We start from the raw sequence: 17,401 nt of genomic DNA, 5'->3' as shown, positions 1-17,401 counted from the left end.
TCTAAATGTGGAGAAAAATCAATGCCACTACAGGGAGAGAAATAAAAAATAAAAAAATGTAAACTGCAATTATAAATGCGTCAGGGTTGGAATCGAACCCACGCACGCAGAGCACGCTCAAGGAGTACACTCACACAAATGAGTACACTCGCTCACTCGGATTATTTTTTCTTAGGGTCCTTCGATTTTCCCCTCCACATTTAGTAACATGCATTTAGATTATTTGGCTGCTACAATCTTCCACGTGAAAAGCCATTTCGTTGAGCTATCATCTATGGCCAGGTGGCTTCTGACAAAAGATCTAACAGCTCTGTGAGCCTTGATTGGTAATATAAAAATAGTTTACACCATTGGAATCTCATTTGCCATAAAAAATATATAATTGTATTTTTTTACCCTTTTATCTGGCAACAAAACTGACTCGTTTTTTACGAGGAATCATGTTTGCATAGACCACAATACCTGCAGTCATAATGCAAACAAAAAACATAACTCTGATAATGTATGCACTGTCCTTAAAGTAGATTGGTCCACACCCGAGACAGCTTTCCTTAGAGCCTAGTCTCACATGGTGTTGGACCAGATGACGCCAAAAGGCGCACAACTCAAAGACAATGCACCATCAGAGAGAGGGACTAGGCTCTAAGGAAAGCTGTCTCGGGTGTGGACCAATCAACTTCAAGGACAGTGCATACATTATCAGAGTTATGTTTTTTGTTTGCATTATGACTGCAGGTATTGTGGTCTATGCAAACATGACTCCTCGTAAAAAACGAGTCAGTTTTCTTGCCAGATAAAAGGGTCAAAAAACTATTATAATAAAAATAGTTGTTCATCGGTCTAAAGGGTGCATCAGCAAAACCAACTCGGCAGAACGCTCCTGAATTAGAGTGCTGAGACTCATTGTGGAATATACTCGAGTGTGCACCATGGTGGCTGGGAGATGTTAACTGCCTCTCCTGAATTACAGGAGGTGGTGGGTTCGATCGCGACCCCTCCTGTATATTTGGAGTTTGCGTGTCTCTCTCTCTCCCCGTGGTCGCGTAGATTTTCCTCCGGATCCTCATGGTTTTCCCCTCCACATTTAGAGTTAACATCACCACGCGTTTAGAGTATTTGACCGACAGACATTTCCACACGTTGATAAGCCACTTTGTTGTGGGAAGGTCGCTTCTGAAAACAAGAGCGGTATAGCAGCTCAAGTGGGCTTGGCCTAGGTAGGATAAAAAAAACTGTAGAAATAATTAAAAGAAACAAAGTTTCTAAGTAGTGAGCCAGATGAAGACAAATTAAACTTGAGCAGAGAATTAAAGCAAATGCAATCAGGCGAGGGCAGGAGGCAAGTCCCCGCATGGCTAGGCCCCGCGTTGTAATGTTCCAACCTGGACATCGATTCCATACTCGCTGCTACTCAATTGATATCCCTACGAGAGGAGCGAGGCTCTACCTGGGTAAACAACAACAACAACCACCACGATGTCAACTTCTCACCTCGGATCTCAGTGAGCGCGCGCGCGGTGCAGCAGCTTCCGGATATATCGTGACGTCACGCGGCAGCAGGAGGTGACATGACGTCACTAGCGGAGTTCATCACACAATTTCCTCCCCCAACAAGCAGCGGTATAATTGAATAAATTATGTTAATGAGACGGGCCCACGTGGGGTGATTGGGCGTGGCTTCTGAACCCGTCGCAATGAAATAGCGACTGTTTTCATGAATAAATTATGTTAATGAACCGCCAGTCAAAAGCGCGGTGGAGGTGGGGGGATTGAATATCTTGGTGACATGACGTCACTAGCGGGGAACAGCTTTCGCTGGCGTCTCACGCCGACGAGTTAATGAGTGGTGACGTACACTGTGTGTGTGTACACTGTGTGCGTGTACACTGTGTGCGTGTACACTGTGTGTACAAACTGTGTGTGTGTACACTGTGTGTGTGTACACTGTGTACAAACTGTGTGTGTGTACACTGTGTGTGTGTACACTGTGTACAAACTGTGTGTGTGTACACTGTGTGTGTGTACACTGTGTGTGTACACTGTGTGTGTGTGTACACTGTGTGTGTGTGTGTACACTGTGTGTGTACACTGTGTGTGTGTGTACACTGTGTGTGTACACTGTGTATACAATGTGTGTGTGTACACTGTGTGTGTACACTGTGTGTTGGCACAGTCGGGGGTACAGATGGTGCATCGTCCAGTCAACTGAGTCAGTCGACCCATGGCACCTGGGTCTACCCCGTGCACATAGCTTGGCACAAGCGCCATGGTGACGTGACCGCCACTTAGTGGCGAATGGCGGTTGTTGTTATTGATACTGTGTCCGGCAAAACAAGAGATGGCACCTCAGCCAGCCATCTCATTGAGTAGCCATTACCAGATCATCAGCAGATGCAACAGGGCTGACCAGCAGGGAAACAGGTCCCTGCGGGGTGGGCTGGTAGGAACGAACAAATGAATGGCTAGAATAAAATGAAATGGCGGGGGTACGATACGAAGGGAGAGTTTGAGGCCTAGTTCTAGGCTTTAGGCCTAGCTGTAGGCTTTAGGCCGCTGTGAGTTAATTTTTAATTTAAATGTTTTAATTAAAAACGATCTCAGGGAATTATAAGGGAATGTTACACTTGTTTAGCCAGGAAAGCCTCACTGAGTCTAAAGGTTTTTGTAGGGTCCTGCCAAGTGTTTGCAGGAGGGGGCGATGTTGCTACACCTAATCGGACATCGGACGGACGGACGATGTAATCTATTGTAGGCTGGTTCACTTCGTTCCTACCAGTATAATCCCTTAACTATAACCAGTCATCGATAAGCGTATTATTTTTAACTGCGACGAATCCAATTTATTTATACGGCCATTGTGAGCTTCTCAAACTACATAATTATTGAAGATGCTATGTGATGTGTAATAAACCCCATTGAGACGACATCGTGAATTGAGAATTCTTTATTCAGTTTCGTTCACAGCTTCCACCACATTCGTTCCTCCAGTTCCCTTGCTCCTTCACGCTGTTGGCTGACAGCGTGAGAGAGAGACTGCGGCGGCCCACCACGTGGCAGGCTCCGGACCATGACACCAGCCACGTGGCTTCTCCGCTCCTTTAAATCCCTGGCCCACGTGATGCCCAGCAGCCAATCCTCAGCCACACCCCTGGAACTTTCCCGAAGCTAATGTACGGCTCCAGGGCCACGCCCCTAACTCGACTCCCCATTGGTTGCGGGCTGAAGCCAGCAGAGCCAATTATCATCATCCAGGTGTAACCTCACATTACAAATGAAATGCATTGGGCCAGAGTGAATTTCTGTCACAAGACGAGTTGAACAGGAAATGGTTCCAACTCCTGGTCACGCAGCTTTAGATGGGCCTGCCCAAAATCATAAAAATCCTCAATGAATGTGAGCAGAGGCAGAGACATCGAAATTAAGGAACCCAAAGCACCAAGCCTATTTAGGGTACCATAGGCCTTAATTACATCAAGAAAGCAGAGATCTAGTTTCTAGTAAAAATCCGTACTCCCCTGCTGTACTCGATTGCAGTGGCGGCTCCTGCAAAATCTCTCAGGGGGGGCAAATGTGTGGATGACTGATAAGGATAAGGTCCACCCATGCAATGGATAAATTAACAGCTTAAGCATGTAAAGGCAACTTTAATATTGATGAAAAATAAAGTGACTCTTACAATACATCTCCTTGTTTGTTTCTATACTCACTATTATTACAATCCACTCAGTTTCTTTTATTAAAGATTCCACTAGGTGGCGACAAATAATATTGACTGAAACGTGCTTACGTATGATGACGTAAGCACGTTAGTGCGAGCCCTCCCGGAAGCCATAGAGAATGCATTGCAGCGCCTACCATTCGAAAAAAAACATCTTTGAATGTAAGTCTATGGGAACACTCTGGGCGATTCTCAGCCAGAGTGAAATCGCCCAAAAGGAGGCGGTACTCCACAGAACGTGACATGACGCTGATTGGACTATATCCAGAGGCACAGTAACGGCTAGCGTAACTCTTGTGGTTGAATGAGATTTTGAATGTGATTGAAAAAGTCCCTTTCACACTTTGGTGGTGCGTCGCCCAATCGCCCTAATGAAGAAACCGCCCCTGCTCGATTGACAGAAAATACAGCCGCCCCTTGAATATCGGAGGTTACGTTCTTGGAAAATGCCGCGCGACGGCTAAAAACGCGATATTCAATACGTAAGCCTTACCCAAGTAATGGCGTTAGGTAAACGTCAACTAAAATTTATATTACAATTCAAATAAGTACTGTATTCCAAATCAACTAAAAACTAAACAATTGAAATAAACATTGGGAAACCGTGTCTCGTGCTTTTGGTTACAGGTCAACCCAACACTAATGGTCACACATGCTGTCTGCTTCTACTCGACATTGTACGAAAAGTCCGCCCAAACGTCCACATCTACAAATGGATGTGATTAGTCTCTGGCTCCATTAGCGACCTGGAAGTCAAACCCTAGAGCCTTCACAGGTCACCTTCACAAATGGTGACGTTTCCCAGCTGCCATCTTTATTGGGTCCTTGAATCACAAAAGATGGGTTTATGGAACTTCAAATTTCACACGTCAATCTCAGACTCTGCTCCTTGTAGACCTCCTTACGCGTGTTTCAGTTTCAAAACAATTCAAAATGCCTTCCAAGTGTACATTAAGTGGTTTTTAATGTGTGTTCCCTTGCAGTTGTGAAGATTTGATTACTTTGTAAATGCATTCCAAGACAGTGCAGTCGTTAGATTCCGAGGAGGCGAGTTCTGCTCTTGGTGACATCACAAGCCAGAGAGAGGAGGAGGCCCTGACGTAACCCACTCGTTAATTTGAGGTGATGTCTTCAGAGGAAGCGTCTACATATTTAAGTAAACATGTGGTAAACAAGGTGGGATATCAATGGACACATACAGAAAGTTTAATTTAAATGGAAGTAAAAATTCAATAAAAACCTAGGCTAGAATACAAATCTGTAACAAAAATCCGCGATGCCTTCAAATGTTTTACACAAACTATAAATAACACTGCCTTTTAGGAATGCATGTGTTCAGTACAGGCCACCTGTGGACTGGTTTTGGTGTACAATGTCTCAACAGTCGGGCTTTGCTTCAACTGATGTTCATCAGCAAGGTCCATTTCAAGTCTCAGTTCGACAAAATGTATATACGTAGTACAAAATGATAATTAGTGTTGTTGTGGAGAATGTATCTCCTATACGTAACTTTTAAGTGGCATACCTTAACTGATAAATTATCCGACTATGCACCCGATTTCAAAGACAATGAGTTGCCCCAGAGTCAGATGCGGCCTGATTCACAAAAATACCCTTTGACCCGTACCACCAAAACAGATACTTTGTCCGGACATCACATATTCCATGTTTGACATTAATACACAAAATGTTGCATGTATGTACAGAATCAGACAGGTATTCTTTCAATTATGATTCAAAAGAATCAAAAGGCACATTGGCAACATTTCATTACTATAATGAAATGTACTGCATCACGTCACAACGTATTTACAAGTTGATCTCTGACGAGATTAGGCCTATATGTGCCGCACTCTCATAAAGCGAAGCCAAGTAGTAGTACATTCTCTATTTGTTGCAGAGGTTCAAGGTTCAAATCCGACTGGTATATCAATCATCGCCCCCGACTTACAAACTCATATCCACATGCAAGCCAGTGAACGGTCACCTTGTGGCAAACAGGGGCAGATGCCCATTATGGGCACCCTTCGAGTGTCTAAGATTAGATATGTTAGAAAACACATGAGTCGCTCCCGGATTCGAGAACGACCCAACCTACAGATCCACAAAAACTGGCCACTCTTACACTGCAGTTTGAACCTAGAAATTGAGTGTTCAACTTCACATTATATTCATTAGAAAGGCCTGTGACAAAGGTGCATCCATTGGAGCTTAATTGTCTCAAGCTTGCACATCTACCTGGTCTCCATTTGACTTTGTATTGTCTAAGAAGTCCACCCACACCTCCACATCCACAAACACCTTGGAGTTGCCTCGCTCTGCCTCATAGTCAGAATTTAGTTCCTGCTTCACACTGCCTCCATCTATGTGAAGGTCCGATTTTGGAGTTGAATCATCTTCAAATTTAACCTTCACTTCTATGCTCTTCACTGTTACTTCTTCACATTTCACCTTCGCCTCTTCATATTTCACCTTGATACCTTTCAAAGTGTCCAGGCTAGGGTTGTCTTCTGGTTCTTGTTTCATGAACAATGGGGTCATTGCAGCACTTTGACTTTCACAAGCTGATTTCAGATTACACTTCTTGTGGATTTTCTGATGCGTGTGTGTTCTCTGGTGTTTTTTAAGATTTGATGACTTTGCAAACACCTTCCCACACAGAGTGCACTTGAAAGGTTTCTCTCCTGTGTGTGTTCTCTGGTGTGATTTAAGAATGGATGACTTTGCAAACGCCTTCTCACACACAGTGCACTTGAAAGGTTTCTCTCCTGTGTGTGTTCTCTGGTGTGATTTAAGAATTGATGACTTTGCAAACGCCTTCCCACACACACTGCACTTAAAAGGTTTCTCTCCTGTGTGTGTTATTTGGTGGGTCTGAAGATATGACGACCATGAAAATGCCTTCTCACACACAGTGCACTTGAAGGGTTTCTCTCCTGTGTGTGTTCTCTGGTGTTTTTGAAGATGTGATGACTGTGCAAACGCCTTCTCACACACAGTGCACTTGAAAGGTTTCTTTCCTGTGTGTGTTCTCTGGTGGGTTTGAAGATTTGATGACTTTGCAAACGCCTTCCCACACAGAGTGCACTTAAAAGGTTTCTCTCCTGTGTGTGTTGTCTGGTGGATCTTAAGATTTGATGACATTGCAAACACCTTCCCACACAGAGTGCACTTAAAAGGTTTCTCTCCTGTGTGTGTTCTCTGGTGTGATTTAAGAATGGATGACCGTGCAAACACCTTTTTACACACACTGCACTTAAAAGGTTTCTCTCCTGTGTGTGTTCTCTGGTGGGTCTTAAGATTTGATGACTTTGCAAATGCCTTCCCACACAGAGTGCACTTGAAAGGTTTCTCTCCTGTGTGTGTTCTCTGGTGTGATTTAAGAATTGATGACTTTGCAAACGCCTTCTCACACACACTGCACTTAAAAGGTTTATCTCCTGTGTGTGTTCTGTGGTGTTGTTTAAGAGTAGATGAATCTGAAAATGCCTTCCGACACACACAGCACTCTAAGGGTTTCTCTCCTGTGTGTGTTCTCTGGTGCTGTGTCAAATTTCCAGTACGATCCGTGCTGTTTGCATGCTGGTCGCATTGTTTCCTTCTTGTACTGAACTGCGCTGAGTGCCTTTGCTCCATCAGGCCAATTCTGCAGAGAGAGCGTCAGCTGCAAACAGAAAAGCATGTCCACACCATCTATGTGAGTATTGAGGCACAGAGGAATGCATATATACACAGTCACACATGACTTACACATCTATACATATTCATATTTTCATGATATAGTGAAAGAGATTCCCCAATTCATCACACGGGCTGTTAAGGCACACAATGAGAGGGCAAATGGTCATAAATATGCCTGGACACCCTAGTGTCTTCAAAAGTAATGTTTACCAAAAACTCCAAGCACACAATTTTGGTTGTCTAGCTACGACAGGAATATTTATTTAAGAAAAATTAGCTAACATAGCAAAGGCTGTTGAAAAGAATACTATTTGTATTATGCAGAAATGTATAAATTAATGTTCATTTGCAACTTAGAGGTGTGAAGCCAGGCTCAGATGAGCTTGAATGCGAGGATGAACAGATCTAACTTAAGCTGCATATGTGCAGTGGTAATTTCCTGACTGTTTCCATTCTTATAACATTTTGTTCTGTACCTGTTGAATTCCATGATGAAATGGGGCCTTGCATATATTCTAGAAAAAGATCACCTCCCTGGGAAAATCTTGACTTAAAACTTTCGTGACAGCAGGAATTCATATTCTTTGGTTATTTCGGTAAAGTCACATAGATAGAAAATAATAATACAAATAAAGTGAATAGAAGAAAAAAAAACGACTAATGTAGACTGTAGCCTGGTTCTTAACCTCGGTGAGCGTACTGGCAGTCTATAATGTAGACTGTAGCCTGGTTCTTAACCTCGGCGAGTGTATTGGCAGTCTATAATGTAGACTATTGCCTGTTTTTTTGACGAGACCTTTGCAATGGACTAGACCTTGGCGATGAACACTCACAGCTTTGTGTAATAACAGCCATAGAGGGTTCACGTGGGGATTGGCTTGCCGGTCCCGCTTTGTAGCCAATAAGGGGTGAGCCAGGGAGCATGGCCTCGGCGTGATCACGGCATGTTAGCAGGGGTGATTGGCCTGGACAATCGGGGCCTCAGCTAATGGGAAGCCGGATCAGAGGCGTGGTCCCGGGATTGACAGGGAACCATCGGGAACGATCAACGCTGTCTACGGAGGATTGGCTGGGGGGTACCACGTGACGAAGGGATTAAGAGAGAGAGGGAGAGAGAAGTCGGGAGCAGACTTGGGAACGAGAAGAGCAGGAGTCACGCGCGTACGGGGCTCTGGGTGCCACGTGCGCGGTGGGGACTTGGCGGGAAGTCTGCCCGCTTTCCGTTGTCTGTCAGCAACGGGGAGTGTGTGAAGTGTAACTGTGGAAGTTGAAAATAAAAAGGACTGATTCCGGAAGCCGTCTCAAGAAGGTTTATTACATTGGTGTCAGAAGTTCTTCTGCGACCGTTTGGACAATCGTCAAGATGACCAAGCACCTCAGAAAAAAGAACCTGCCCGAGCCTCCATCGGAGGAAAAGGCCGAGACGGACGAAGATGAGCTGTTGGGGGCTACAACCCCTATGCCGCCTGCTGATACTGCTCTCCTCGACGCCTCTCAACGTCGACTGGGAGAAGATGCGACCACTGCAGGAACGAAAGACGGATGGCGGCTGATGGCGGAGCAGATCGAGTCGTTACGCGCCATTCTGCTGAGTCTGGTGACCGCGGTAGCGTCCTCACCAGCCGTGGGTCGCCAGATTGCGGATCAGCATCGGAGTCCGCCATTGCTCCTGCCACGCGGGAAGAAGCCGACGTTTTGGGCGGGGTGGCTGCGCTGGAGCCGTCGGCCGCCATTTTGGGCGCGCCTGCCGCCACGCGGCCGCCGGACGCCATTTTGCCTGCGACGGGTGGAGCGCGGGAACCGCAGTCGGAGACGCCTGCGGCGCGCGCTTGCCACCGCAGACATCGCCTTCCACAGATTAAAGAATTTCTCGCCGGGGGCGATTGGAGTGCTTTTACGTGGCGCTTCAAGTCAGCCTTTAGATCCGTGCATTGGACGGAGGAGGAGGCGCTGGGAGCGCTACCTACACTGCTTGATGATGTTTCTCTGGGGGTCTTCCGCTCCATCCCGGCGTCCAAGAAGAAGACACTGCGAAATGCATTTGCAGAGATGGCGGAATTTTACGACCCACCGACGTCAGCCACCAGAAAATTTATGTCGCATCGCCGAGGATCGGAGGAGTCGCCTTTGGCTTATCGGGGGGTGTTGATGGCGCTGGCCATGGCTGCCTATCCCGACGCGACGGCCGATCATTTGGATCCACTCATCCTTTCCGTATGCTGGATGCTGGAGTTGTCTCAGGAGCTCAACATTTCTTTTCCAGTGTGCGGCCACGAACCGCTTACATCGCGATGGGTGGCGCGCTGCCTGGACGCTAAGTTTAACATCAAGCGCTGGGACCAGATGGCGGCGTGGACGGGGAAACCCGAAATCGACGGGCCGCCCTTGGGGTGGTCTCCACGACGGGTCGTGCACTGCTCCGACGACTCTGGCGACGACGATGTGCTGGCTGCTGCCGTTCCGCATGGGATTCCGGGACGGCGGCTGCGCGACCAGCGTGGTGACTACGCAGGCCGTCCACGTGCGGGGGCCGGGTCATCCGACCGCCGGCCGACGACGGCCGCGTGTTTCAAGTGCGGCAGACGAGGCCATTTCGCCCGCGACTGCCGCTGCCGACCTCTGCTGTCGCCTCTTCCGCCAAGGGGACCTCCATCTCCTCCACCTGCTGCGGAACTGCAACAACTTCGGGCGAGTCGGCACAAATCGGACACCCGGCAGGTCGTGTCACATCATTCATCCACTCGCACTCATTCTTACACTCTTAAGGATAATTTTACTTCTCCTGCACCATTTACACACTCTGCTACACAGTGGAAGAAATTGGCTCGCAGGGTTGTGGCTGCGGCGTCAGGCTCATCGACGGTACGGGGTACCATCGACGGCGTTGACGTCCGTATTTTGGTGGACACTGGCGCATCTGCCACCATCATTTCAGATGTTATTTTTCATTTGTTGTCCATTCCTACGTCGCGGATACGCAGGGTTAATGATGCGTGTGTAGCCGCAAATGGGGGTAGCATGGGTATCTGTGGTCAGGTAGATGTGAGCATCGCTATCGGAAATATTACCGCTGCAGGACCTGTGTTGATCTCTCGCTCGCTAGCTGTCCCATGCTTGCTTGGTACTGATTTCCTGCGCCGGATGCCGCTGAAAATACGGGTCGACCAGGATTATTTGGAAATGCCGGGGGGTCGTAGGATGTCGTTCCTGCCTTCCCTGCTGGCCAGTGCGCCTACAGGTAACGCAGTTACTGCCGTAGTCGCTGCTACGGTGGAGGTTCCGTCGGGAGCGCAAATGCTCATTCCGCTGCGTTACCGAAAACCCCTTCAAATTGAAAAGAATGCGAAGGGCGTGCTATTATCCCCATCAAATTCGGTAGCTAAATCTTTTTCCTTGGCGGCGGCACAAACGATCGTGCGACCAGGTCAGGCACCTTTCATACAGGTGTTGAATGGGGGACCTGACCGCGTTGTTGTTCCGGAGGTATCGGTGCTGGCTCACGCCACTACCGATTTCGCCTCTTGTGACGAAACGCCGCGCGCCCGGATGCCCGCTGGTGGGCCTCCACACGATTGTTCGCAAGAACGCTGGATCGCAGATTTATGCGGGGAAAATTCTTCTTTGTCGAATGAGCAAAGGAATGCTCTGCGTTCATTATTGCTACGGTACACGGATGTTTTCAGCAGAAATGATTTGGACCTCGGCCGCACGTCGCTTTTGTCGCACCATATTGACACCGGTGCGACACCTCCCATCTGTATGCACCCTCATCGCATGAGCCCAGCGGAAAGGGAACACGTGCGCGGAGCAGTAGATGAATTGCTGGCGGCGGATATTATTTCGCCGTCCAACAGCCCTTGGGGCGCGCCCGTCGTTCTGGTTAAGAAAAAAGATGGTGGTACAAGATTTTGCGTTGATTTCCGCCGGTTGAACAAAATTTCGGTGGCGGACGCGTACCCTTTACCGAGGATGGATGACTCATTGGATGCTTTAATCGGGTGCTAAATTCTTTTCCACCCTTGATCTGTCCTCGGGCTTTTGGCAGCTTCCCCTCGATGATGAGTCAAAAGCCAAAACGGCATTCCGCACGCCGCAAGGTCTCTTTGAATTCAATCGGTTGCCTATGGGCTTGAATGCGGCTCCGGCGACGTTTCAACGGCTCATGGAATTGGTGTTGGCTGGACTACAGTGGGAAACGTGCTTCATATATTTAGACGATATCATTGTTTTCAGCCGCACGTTCGAGGAACACCTCCAACGCCTGGAGACGGTTTTCCAAAGAATGCGGGCGGCTGACCTCAAGTTTAAGCCTAGAAAATGTCACCTTTTGCAACACTCCATCCGTTACTTGGGTCATATTGTCAGCTCGGACGGCGTGTCCACTGACCCTCTGAAAACCAAATGTGTTCGAGAAGTGGCCCACACCCACTTCCGTGGGTGATGTTCGGCGGTTTATTGGATTCGCTTCCTATTATCGCCGCTTCGTTAAGAACTTTGCGACGTTGGCGAAACCATTACACGTTCTAACGGGCAAAAATCAAAGGTTTAAATGGGGAGCGGAGGAAGAAAGTTATTTTAGATCACTTCGGGAACACCTCGCCACGGCGCCTACGCTAGATTACCCAGACTTCTCACAGCCGTTCATCCTTGATACGGATGCTAGTGATATCGGCATTGGGGCCGTTTTGTCGCAACGTAAGGACGGGGTTGAGCGAGTGGTGGCGTACGGCAGCAGGGTTCTGTCCCCTGCGGAAACGCGATATTGCGTGACAAGGCGGGAACTTTTGGCGATTGTGCATTTTGTTCGATTGTACCGGCCGTACCTGTATGGAAGGAAATTCCTCGTTCGCACTGATCATGCGGCTATGCAATACTCCTTGAAATTGGACCAGCCGTCAGGCCAATTGGCTCGGTGGTTGGAATCGTTACAGGAATTTTCCTTCCATATTACATATCGTAAGGGGGCCCCCGTCACGCGAACGCTGACGCGCTCTCAAGGCTGCCACCCGTTCCTCCGTGCACTTGCCTGACGGGCACGCACCGCTGCGGCACCGCCCACCTCGCCCTGCCCGGTTATGGGGGCGATAGCGAATGAGGATGACCAAAAGGTGTCGGTGGACACCGATGATACCTTACGGCTGCCGCACGCGGTCTGGTTACGTGAGCAGGAGGCTGATACTTCGCTGTCTCCGCTATGGAAATTGATAGGGAAACAAAAAGCTCAATTGGCGGGATGGAAGTGGCAGATGTTCCGAGGCAAGTCGGGACTGTTAATGTGCACCGACGGGTTTTCTGACCAACCACGCTTGGTCGTGCCTACTTCGCTTCGCTACGACCTGCTTCGCGCTCTGCACGCTGATAAGTTGATGCACCTCGGCGTCCAGAAGACTTTGGCCACGATGCAAAAGGATTTTTTCTGGGCCGGCATGACGGCAGACGTCAATGACTTTGTCCGCTCATGCCATGATTGTGCGAAGAGGAAACCGCCTCGGAACCACTATGTACCGCCATTACGTTCCATTGAGGTGTCCCGCATCAACGAATTAGTTGCTCTGGACATTCTGGGCCCGTTTCCCCCGTCGGCTAGGGGCAATAAATACCTTCTGGTCGGGGTGGAATATTTTTCTCGATGGCCGATGGCCTGGCCTCTACCCGACCAAACGGCTGCGTCCATCACCGACGCTTTCTTGAACGGGTATGTCATGGATAAGGCGGCACCTGAGAGGCTGCTCACAGATCAAGGGCGGAACTTCTCCTCTAAATTGCTTAAGGAGGTTTGTGACGCGCTGGGCACAAAGAAAATTCGTACTTCCCCATACCATCCGCAAACGGATGGTATGGTGGAACGATTCAACCGTACCCTCTCGGCTATGCTTTGTCACCAAGCCGATTGGGACTTGCACATACCAGGCGTCCACGGGATACTCACCATTTTTTTTGATGTATGGCCGTGAGAATGTTCCACCCATCGATGTGCAACTGGTTAAGCCGAGTAAACAACCGTCCCGCTCCTTGCCTGATCACGTGCGGGACTCGCTTGAACGAGTTACGGAGGCGCGAGAGGCTGCCAGGTGTGCGCCGGCCCGTGCCCAGGCAAGGATCGAACGGTATGCGCGTCGATCGCGTACTCGCATGCCTTGGTCAGTGGGAGACATGGCATGGCTCAACTGCCCCCAGGTGCCGGTGGGCACATCCCCTAAACTGCACAGGCCGTGGCGGGAGCCCGTAACGCTGGTGGATGTTCGGAACTCACAGAGTATCCGCGTTCAGTACGGAAAACGTCGGTGGTATGTTCATTCCTCGCGACTTAAACCCTATGTTGATACGCGTGTCGGTTCCTCATTCCCACTAGCTGACCTGCCGGGTTCTGCCGGACCGATTACGTCGATTGCCACGCCCGTTGATCCCAAGGGGGACTGTGTTGTGCCTCCTACAAATGAACAGGTTCTGAGGGCTGAGGAAGCCCCCGCTGCCCCCCCTCCAACGGGGACTGCCCTGGATATGACCGAGAACCAACAACCTTCTTCTTCTTCAAGCCTACCACCTCCTGTCGATATGAAGGCAAAGCGACCATGCGCTGGAAGCGGAGAGGGTCCCGCGTCACGTACGCGATCGAAATCTCTCCCGTTTCGTTAACGTTTGATCGTCTAGCTGTTTCTTCCCTGTCGTTACCGCGCTGCAGGGGCGCCCTAATGTATGTCGGGTTTTTTCATAGGTGACTGTTTTTAAGTGTTGTTCGGCGCGGGGACGCCGTTTCACCCTTTATTGTTAAATGCACCTTGGTGCCCTAATAAGATGTTTTACGGAATTGGTTGATCACCCTTTTCCCAGCCGAGACGGCTAATTTTTTCACCGGGGGGGGGGTGATGTAATAACAGCCATAGAGGGTTCACGTGGGGATTGGCTTGCCGGTCCCGCTTTGTAGCCAATAAGGAGTGAGCCAGGGAGCATGGCCTCGGCGTGATCACGGCATGTTAGCAGGGGTGATTGGCCTGGACAATCGGGGCCTCAGCTAATGGGAAGCCGGATCAGAGGCGTGGTCCCGGGATTGACAGGGAACCATCGGGAACAGTCAACACTGTCTACGGAGGATTGGCTGGGGGGTACCACGTGACGAAGGGATTAAGAGAGAGAGGGAGAGAGAAGTCGGGAGCAGGCTTGGGAACGAGAAGAGCAGGAGTCACGCGCGTACGGGGCTCTGGGTGCCACGTGCGCGGTGGGGACTTGGCGGGAAGTCTGCCCGCTTTCCATTGTCTGTCAGCAACGGGGAGTGTGTGAAGTGTAACTGTGGAAGTTGAAAATAAAAAGGACTGATTCCGGAAGCCGTCTCAAGAAGGTTTATTACATTGGTATAGAAAAAAAGTCCAGGCAGCTCCAACATAGTGTTACAGAGCCTAATGAAAGAATGCTGCTAGACTAATTTGAAGTGAGACTTTGGATGCCAAACCAGAGCTGGTCGTGAACACATTAACTAGTTATAGGAGCTCCTCCACCACGTGTAGAACGACCTGATTATTCATGGAGAGCTGAGCAGGTGCAGTGTTGAATGACATTAAATTCCCAGGGAGGTGTTCTTTGGGTCTTTTGGTAAAGTCACGTCACTTAACCGAAAGACCCAAAGAATATGAATTCCTGCAGTTACGAAAGCTTTAGGTCAAGATTTTCCCAGGGAGGTGATCTTTTTGTAGAACATATGCAAGGCCCCATTTAGTTATGGAATTCTCCAGGTACAGAACAAGATTCTCCAACTCAATATCATTGAGTAGCCATGACCAGATCATCAACATGCGTAACAAAGTTGACCAGCAGGGGACAATCCCTTGACTTCAGCCAGGCATCGATTAGCATATCATTGTTACTGTATGAAATGCAATTTTTTATAGGGCCATTGTGAGCTTCTCAAAACACATCATTATTTGAAAATGCTACGTAATGTAATGCATGGGGCCAGAGGGAATTTCGGCCACAAGCCATGTTGAACAGGAAAGGGATCCGACTCCTGGTCACACAGCTTTAGATGGGCCTGCCTAAAATCATAAAAATCCTCAACGAATGTGAGCAGAGGCAGAGATATCTAAAACAAAAAATAATCCAAAACCCCAAGCCTCTTTATGGTACTATAGGCCGTAATTACACCAAGAAAGCAGAGATCTAGTTTCTGCTGAAAATCCGTACTCCTGTGCTATAGCTGATGGACAGAAAATACAGCAGCCCCTTGAATAGCGCGGAGGTAACATTCTTGGAAAGTGCCGTGCGAAAGCTAAAGTGCCGATATCAAATATTTAGTCCTTACCTAAATAATGGGGTTAGGTAAACGGCATATAAAATATACATCACAATTTAAATAAGTACTGTACTGTATTCCCAATAAACTAAATTACTGAAATAAACGTCGAGAAACCGTATACAAAACATTCCAAGATGAGTATAAATGTATATAAATAAAGCAGACTTCCTGTGTTTTTTTGAGAACCAAATTGCGCCAACACTATGAAACCTACACACCCCAAATTTTCCATGTGTACTCAAGGGTAAGTTATTATGTTTTCACGCAATTTTTAGCTTACCTGTTCACCTTCAACACCTGTAACACCTGCACACTCCAACACCCCGCCACTGCTATATTTTTTCTCATTTACCACATTATCCTTACATATTATCAGGCCTGCATTTTTGCCACAAAATTCATTCACTTCCGGCTCCTTACTGTCCTCTCTGCACACGCACGGCTCACCTCTAATATACTGCAATATTTCATCATGGAGCCTTTGCCAGTACCAAAATATGAGAATAGGTTTTCCCCGTTTTTCTGGCAACAAAACAGGTGTTACGATGTTAAAACACCAAACTGAAACCTTTGACAAGGAATCATGTGTGCATTAACCACAATACTTGTGGTTAGAATGCAAAAAAAACACTCTGATAGAAAATGCATGGTCTGCTGCTGAGGCAGACTGTTTTAAAAGGTTTGAAATGGGTGTAGCCCAAGGGTCATAAAGAAGTGGCTGGGGCAAGTGATGTTAATGTAATAAATTAGCATGTTAATGTGAAATCGAAGAGTGGTGCAATCCAAAGCGGCCTCCCTACAAGACAGAGAAGGAGTGAGGCTCTACCTGGGTAAACAACAACGACCACCATGACAACAATAACCACGATGTGAACTTCTCACTTCAGATCTCAGTGAGCGCGCACGAAAATAAATCACGCTTGCTAACAGAGCGCACGCCTGGGATACACTGCCGAGATCATCGATGACCTTGCCGCCGAGAAAGTTCAGCAGCATCTGACAAGCACAACGGGGTGGCAGCCAGATGCGAACTGCCCCTATCCCCCATTTAACACCCTTGCCGAGCACGCGCACGTGTGTGTGTGAGGGATTTGCTCGCGAGCGTGCGGAATTCCGACGGCTGGAACGGGATAGCACTATTGCAAGTCTTCTTCCAGAGGAGGAGGTGAGGGGGGGGGACGAGGGAGCCTCCGGGACCCCGTGAGACAACCCCAGGATGGGTGGCAGGGATACAGACCGGTATAGGAGATAACGCAGGCCATGCGACCCAAGTACGCGAGGAGGTAACCCAAGTACACCTGCATGTTACCAAGCTGCAGTCTACAGCGGAGATAGTCCAGTCCGAGGTGGGAGGGCTACGCTCCATGGTCGGGGGGCTAACCAGGCGAGTGTCTCAATAAGAGGCAGAACTCGAACAAATGCGCACTGGGAGGGTAAGGGGAAGTAGGCAAGGGGCCTCTTATGGAGCCACCGGCCTTTGCCCGTGCGTGCTATCTATGCGACCAATGGGGGCATCTTGTGAGAGACTGTCACCAGATCGCCCATGCGAGAGAAGCACCAGGGTTAAACACCAAGGTCTCCTCTTCTTGGTTCTTTCGGTAAAGTCACGTAGAAGGGAAGTAATAAAATAATAAAAATAAAACATAATAAAATAATTCTCACGACGTTTCGGCCACAACGCAAGCAGCCGTCCTCAGGTGAAGAACATGTCTGTC

At 48.5% G+C, this 17,401-nt stretch overlaps 2 protein-coding genes across 2 annotated transcripts in view; one reads left to right on the top strand and one right to left on the bottom strand.

The window, feature by feature from the left end:
• The window catches only part of LOC144738202 (uncharacterized), a 35,839-nt gene extending 28,279 nt beyond the window's left edge, over window positions 1-7,560 (bottom strand). The window contains 1 exon segment of the mRNA XM_078621209.1: window positions 6,536-7,560. Coding sequence (XP_078477335.1) covers window positions 6,536-7,354 — 819 coding nt within the window. The 5' untranslated portion in view covers window positions 7,355-7,560.
• Window positions 1-17,401, top strand: part of LOC144738160 (uncharacterized) — a 443,570-nt gene that overhangs the window by 388,198 nt on the left and 37,971 nt on the right. The window lies entirely within an intron of this gene.

Source organism: Lampetra planeri, chromosome 78 (genome assembly GCF_965212315.1).
Source record: "Lampetra planeri chromosome 78, kcLamPlan1.2.h2, whole genome shotgun sequence".
In the NCBI taxonomy this organism is placed as follows: domain Eukaryota; kingdom Metazoa; phylum Chordata; class Hyperoartia; order Petromyzontiformes; family Petromyzontidae; genus Lampetra; species Lampetra planeri.
This window is presented reverse-complemented; position numbering and strand designations above follow the sequence as displayed.